The sequence below is a fragment of the Eleutherodactylus coqui genome, chromosome 8 (assembly GCF_035609145.1).
Source record: "Eleutherodactylus coqui strain aEleCoq1 chromosome 8, aEleCoq1.hap1, whole genome shotgun sequence".
Lineage (NCBI taxonomy): Eukaryota > Metazoa > Chordata > Amphibia > Anura > Eleutherodactylidae > Eleutherodactylus > Eleutherodactylus coqui.
In genome coordinates, this window is record NC_089844.1 from 168,258,614 (window position 1) to 168,265,168 (window position 6,555).

The following is a 6,555-nucleotide window of genomic DNA, read 5'->3' on the forward strand; positions in this document are numbered from 1 at the left end:
CATTCTATTAGTCGCTGCCCACTGTTCAAGCTTTTCTAGATCTTTTCAAATACCCTCTGCCCTAGTGTTAGCTATCCCTCCTAGCTTTGTATCATCTGCAAATTTGATTAGTTTCCCATTAATTCCCTCCCCCATGTGTAATACAAAGTATTTATATATAATCAGCTAGTCTTACCTTTAGTTATCCCTTTCTCTGAAATATTCCATTTAATTGGGTCATGTGATCTCATGGTGAACTGGCCTGAGACTTTCTAACCTTAATGGTTACTGACGGGGATCACTGCTGCACTTCTGCCACACATGCTGTTCAGGAGAACAGACACTCCTATCAGTTACCAATATTAGAGGCTCCTGTCATACAGGTATAATAGAGGAGCATCACCTGACTATAATTATGGCCCTTAGCTTGTTTAAGTGTATATGCAAGGCAACGCTCTTTACACTTTGCCCCCAGCAAGCACAAACTGTATAGCCACTAGTTAATGCATTATAGGGTTGATGTGAGTAAAACTGCCTACGGATCAGCAGCACAAGGCTGGCAACACATTTACTTCAGGGCTACACCATGTCTGCAAGAGTCTCCAATGCTGACATGAGGTAAGGAATCTGCTTTAGGGCTCATTCAACGGGCGTAGTGTCAGCGCATAATACACATATCCCGTGTGCAACATGCAGTGAATGAAGCCAGTGAAAGTTAATGGACTCCTTCCATTCACACCGGTGTGTAGACGCTGCGTATCGATAGGCGAGAGAAATAAGTCACAGCACCCTTTATTTCTCTGCATATGATACGCCGTCTGCACGTAGGCATTATGTAATGGCCGAATTCCCATTTGCACCAGAAAAGGAAAAACAAAAAACGGAACACTGCATGTTTGATGGTGGCATCCCCAGACATGTACAATGCCATCTGCTGGCAGAGCATATGGGCTGCAGGAGACTCCGCACTATGCATACACCCATGTGAATGAGCCCCAAGTTATACTAGCCTGTAGTGACAGTGGAGACAAGGTGTACCCCAACCCTGGGATCCAATGACCTGCATGCCGCCCCCCACCAGACGCACAAACCAGAGGCTCACATTGTACAATCCAGGGTAACCAGCTTTTTTTTATTAAAGTGTCAGATTGGTCCCGCCGGGTCACGCAGGACGTGCGGCATCCGGGTTCTAATACTTATTGCGGAGAAGTAACGGAACGCGAGGTGGTGGCGGCAGCGAGGGGCGTTAGTCCTCATACACCCAGCACTTGGCACAGCTCTCGTAATTGGTCAGCTCTTCTGGCTTAAACCACAAGGCAATCTCCTTCTTGGCACTCTCCACAGAGTCGCTGCCGTGGATGATGTTCCTGCAGAGGAAGGGAGAGAGTCAGTGACTGGAAGCAGCAGGGGGCGCTATATAGTGCTAACAATACATCTCCCACAATGCAACACAACTGACTATGTACTCCCTAACCTGCAGGATTCTTACAGCAGCTCTAGATGTGACTGGAGTACAAGTCATCAGTAGATGGATGCAAAGATCATACTTAACCTCCCTGAATGCTGGATGCAGTCCAGAGGCGACAAGGGCATTACTGTAATCTGTACCAGAGCATCCGCCACTAACAGCTGGCGGCCGGGATTGACACATGACAGCAGGTTAATCTGCAGGCAGGCAAGCAGATGAGAGATCACATTGAACTGCAGATTATCAGTCAGCAGCTACATGACCCCAGGGCAGCCGTCAGCACACTGCCAAGTCCTGCCAGCTCTGGCAATGGGCACGCTGCCCCTAATTCTGGGCAATGAGCTACAGGTAGGGTCACTTTAAAGCAGGGGTCTCCAACTCCAGTCCTCAGGGACCACCAACAGGTCATGTTTTCAGGATCTCCTATAGTAAGAACACCTGTGACAATGTGTGAGGCACTAACAATAATTACATCACCTGTGCAACACTGAGGAAATCCTGAAAACATGACCTGTTGGCGGTCCCTGAGGACTGGAGTTGGGGAACACTGCTTTAAAGGACCCAAATGCACCAACTTAAAGTAGAACTAAACTTTAAAACTTCGGACATATCATTGCCAGAAGTTGCGATCTGTAGTGGCGTCTTGGGACTCGCAGCCCAATCACTAAAATGAATGTCCATAAAGCCTCAAGCCCGGTCCCTGTTCAGCTGTTCATTACCACTTGTGATGGCAGCTGAGTAGGCAGAGTGCCCAATGCTTCTGCCCAGTGAGTCTTGGCACCTGGACCCACCAATCAAAATGTCTGACATTGTTGTGGCACCAACAGCATGCACCCGATCCCCTGCGTAGCAGACCCCAGCCAATCACCTATTGAGGACCTATCCTGAAACCAAGTCATCAATAGTTGATTGGCTGGGGTCCAACAAGGGTAACCAGAATTACACCCATGTCATTTTCCTCAGGATAGGTAATCAATATTTAAGACCCCTTTCTTCAAGACCTCTGCTAGCAGTCAGTGACCAGCCTGAACCCTACAGACTCCATACTGCACAGCAGACTGTATCCTGCGGACAACAGGCACATTTGCAGCGGCAGAACGTAGTCCCATCAGCGGCTCACCTGCCAACCTGGATGCAGAAGTCTCCCCTGATGGTGCCAGGCTTGGAGTCGGCGGGGTTGGTCTCACCCAGCATCAGACGGCCGGTCTTTACCACGTTCAGTCCTTCCCAGACCTACAAGGAGCAAACAAGGGGTAAAGGAGCAGTCTATAGTTGTGTAGTGCTCCCCCCAACCCCACCTCTGGGGGGGGGGGCACCGCTACTGCCAGGGCAGACCCTAAAGGCATCCTCACTACAGACAGCAGCACCTTATAACAGCGCAGCTATCTGACCGTTAAAGCGTGTCACTGACTAGTGGCAGCAAGCACGTCGCAGCGGCTGCTACTAACAGGATTGCCGCTCCCTCTTTGTCAGACGGCTCCCATAGGAGTCAATTGGAGCCGCCAGCGCTGCGAAAATAGGACATGGCCTATCTCTTGAGGTGAGAGATGTCAACCAAAAAAATATAAGGGATGGGGGGGTGGGTTCTTGTAGATGTGTTTTTTTGATGCACCTACTCAGCATCAAGACAGCGCCTGTGGAAAGAGCCCCAAGGGGTAACCCGGCCGATCAGGGCCAAAACTGAGGGCTCATGAGTGCCATATGTGAAGAACGGGATGCATGCAGGAGTCACCCATCATCTATCACCCACTGCGGGCGTGCTGGCAATGTCTAGTTACACCTTAGGGGGCGCCGCTACTAACGAGCTTATACCAATTATGGATCTTTTCAGTGTTTTTTTCCATCTGGGAGCAGAATGGAAAGGACATTGTTTTTCCTGCCCATGAAAGTCTATTGATACCAAATATCATCAGTTTCAATCTCTCTCAGTTTTCCGGCTCCGATCAGTTTCAGCTTTTTACACGGGAACAAAAGCGGACGGCGCCATTTATCGTTTCCAGTTCACAGAAAACAAACCAGTCAGTGGGAGCCGCAGGGAGGGCCATCAGGCGGCAGCCCCGCGTCCAGCCGCAGGGAGGGCCGCCAGGCGGCAGCCCCGCGTCCTTTGGCATCTGGGTTTATTTGTGAGCGGAGTAGAGGGTGGAAGCATCTCCTTTGTTGCAGGAGCCGTTCTCGGATCCCACAGACAGGCGCGGTCACACGGGGCGGATTCGCTGTGAGTTATCCACATCATCACCGGCACCATTTAATGCGGATTGTGGCGCGGCGTTCACCCCTCATTGAAGATTCTGCGGTGTAAACTGCAATACATTGACGTGCTGCGGATTTAAGCTCCGCCCATATGTCACTTTCCGCAGGGTTTTCCTAGCGATGAGATGGTAATCTCATCCACCTCGCTGCGGGTTTCCCGTGCGGGAGGCGCCACAGAACATGCGCTAATGTGAACACGGCCGGAGCATTCCAGGGGCAAACCAGGATCTGCTGAGCAAACAGCGCAATCCCAACCCGTCCCCGCTGCCGGACACTGACCATGGCGACCACCGGCCCCGAGCTCATGTAGTCCACCAGGCCGCTGTAGAAGGGGCGATCCTTCAGGTCGATGTAGTGCTGCCGCAGGTGGTCTTTGGAGGCCTAGAAGGGGAAACAAAAGTCTTGCGTTAAGTCATTCTGCGTTATTCGCCCCGCAGACGAGAACGCAGAAACCACAGCGGTGAGACAGGCCCCCGGCACAGGCCGAGGAGGAGAAGGTCAGCAAAGGGTTAATATGAAGGAAGAGTCAGCAGGCAAGATCCCTCTGCAAACCCGGAAGCCCTGAGGAAGTCGGAGTCAGTCACCCCACGGGCGGCACAAGGTCACCGGATGACAGAGTCAGAACCCCCGAGATCAGAGGAGTGGAGGGGGAGGGGTGGGAATGCAGGCAGCAGATGACAGAGCCCCCCAAAAATTATAGCCGAGGTCAGAAGTCAGAAGCACGGGGGCGGGGCACTTACCTGCTGCATCTTCATGGCCACCAGAAGGAATCCTTTCTGTTCAAAGCGCTTGATGATGTCCCCGATGAGGCCCCTCTGGACGCCGTCAGGCTTGATGGCAATGAAAGTCTGTTCCTTGTTACTAGCCATTCTTAAAGAGAGAGAAGACAGAGGGCTGATACCAGAGAACAATAGCAGGAGGGACAGCCAATTCACAATTCTATGAAAGACTTTAGCACAAGCAAAAGAACACTAGAACTGCTGTGGAACTACAAGTCCCAGCATGCTCTGCGGCAAGGCACTGCCACACCCAGCTGTGAACTACAGAAAGAGGAGACTAGAATGTAAGCCGCCCGCAGAGCACCCCGCCCGCCGCTCACTTTCACCAGGGGAGACTGAAGACCAAAGAAGAAAGAAACCCCGTTCGGCTCCTTTTTATATACCCGGTGACGTCACGTGCCTCCTCGCTTCTCATTGGATGACGAAAGGGTGCGGCTTTCACAAGAGCGACGAGAGATGCGGCCGGATGTTACACGGAAGCTGATTGGTTGGCTAGAAGGTGAACCGCCATTGGCTGTTATATTTAAATATGCGCGTCCGCCCAGTGCGCGGTGCATGCTGGTCCTGACAGGGCTTTATAATGTGGCGGCGCAGGCGATGGTGGCCTGTAATAGCGGCAGCCGCTGTGTGTGTGGGGGGCGATAATAGGGAGAGACGTCATACATACATATATATAATTAGTAGAATGGAGGATATTTATCACTTTCTATGGACAGAAACCTGACATTGTAAAAGGGGTGTAAATAAAGTTATTGTTGCGTACGTTACCATGGAAACACGCCTTATTGGCTTGGCCTACACAATGATGGCGTTGCTCAGACCGCCGTAATACAGCAGTTATACAAATAATCGCTCGCCCGTCATTATGTGCGGACCCCGAGCGTTCAGTCGTTACATTCGCTGCACGATTTCCGAATGAGATTCCTTACAGTTTCTCAGTCTGTATAAATCGGCCGCAGCAGCGAATCCCCTCCCTGTTTGCTCGTGCGAACGATTCGTCGCTCCGCGGACAGGACGACTTACTGCTAACGGGGGATTCCGCTATGAAGAGAATGTTCCAACCCAGATATAAGAGGTGTCTGCGCCATATTTATGTGGGTAATGGGTATAACTCGCACAGCCGTTACCTTCTCATCCTACCCGCCATTGCTGATGTTTCCTCCATTTTCCAAGATGGCCGCCACATCGCTGCTCTGTACTTTCAGCTGCGTTTTTAAACCTGAGACGAAGCAGCAAAGTGGACAAGATGTACAAACATCCCCTTCGCACGCCGCCGAGGAGCCGTTTCTGTCCGGTTACTTACATTTTAACGCATCCATTTTTAGTGAATACGTTTTCCCCCTGTTTTTCTTCTTTGCGTGCGCAGAATTAAAAAAAACGGATACCAACGGGGTTTGTACATGTGCGCCGCAAACAAGACGCACTACTTCAAATGACTAACGGAATGAATTCCAGACTATTTTCCCACCGGTTACGCATTGTCTTACGTATCACGTGCGAATTTCTGCACCTCCCATCAACTTCTTTGGGTCTCTTTGCAGAAAAGTAGAGCGCGCTGCGTTTGCTTTTTGCGCAGCCAAAATGCACATAAAAAATGAAAATGTGAAGGAACCCAATGAGTTGTATTGTGCGTGCAAATCGCACGCCGGTGTGAAGGAGCCCTATAAGCCTTGGCAAAATAAATGTCTTCCTGCCGTGGTTACCGCCACTGATCTGTGCGCAAATTAAGCCCTGTCAATGGATAAAATCTGCGGCCAAACTCCAACGCGCTTCAGCGTCTAGATGTGACACGTGCGCCAACATGTCGTATTTGCACGCTTGGATGTTGCTCGCTAAGGCCTTGTTCACATAGGCGAAAAGTCGCACAATTTTGTTGCGTTGCTACAAATCACATGTATGTGAACCCCCTGCTTTCCTACGGGTTCCTTCACACATGCCATGTTTTGTAGCATACAACAACCCAACACTTGCGGTTCCGGCGATTATGCCCGCAACTGGTGAGGTTTTGTAGCCCATGTTTCCCTATGGAGCCTTCCTCTCTGGTGCATCGCAGTGCACGAACCCACAATGTTCATGCGG

At 50.8% G+C, this 6,555-nt stretch overlaps 1 protein-coding gene across 1 annotated transcript; it reads right to left on the minus strand.

The window, feature by feature from the left end:
* Positions 1–1,090: 1,090 nt before the first annotated feature.
* Positions 1,091–4,883, minus strand: LOC136577143 (nucleoside diphosphate kinase A1). The gene is made up of 5 exons (XM_066576902.1): positions 4,797–4,883; positions 4,438–4,567; positions 3,977–4,078; positions 2,568–2,680; positions 1,091–1,346 (listed from the first exon to the last, which is right to left on the minus strand). The coding sequence occupies exons 2-5, from the start codon at positions 4,564–4,566 to the stop codon at positions 1,226–1,228; spliced, it is 465 nt and encodes a 154-aa protein (XP_066432999.1). The 5' UTR covers position 4,567; positions 4,797–4,883; the 3' UTR covers positions 1,091–1,225.
* Between the last annotated feature and the right edge of the window lie 1,672 nt (positions 4,884–6,555).

What these genes read in the sequence shown, in the direction of transcription:
- LOC136577143 (XM_066576902.1), bottom strand. Translation starts at nt 4,566, where the DNA reads ATGGCTAGTAACAAGGAACAGACTTTCATTGCCATCAAGCCTGACGGC. An exon ending in TGGCCATGAAGATGCAGCAG is followed by an intron (nt 4,079 to 4,437) that starts GTAAGTGCCCCG and finishes TTCCCCTTCTAG; the next exon opens with GCCTCCAAAGACCACCTGCG. An exon ending in TTCTGCATCCAGGTTGGCAG is followed by an intron (nt 1,347 to 2,567) that starts GTGAGCCGCTGA and finishes CTTCCTCTGCAG; the next exon opens with GAACATCATCCACGGCAGCG.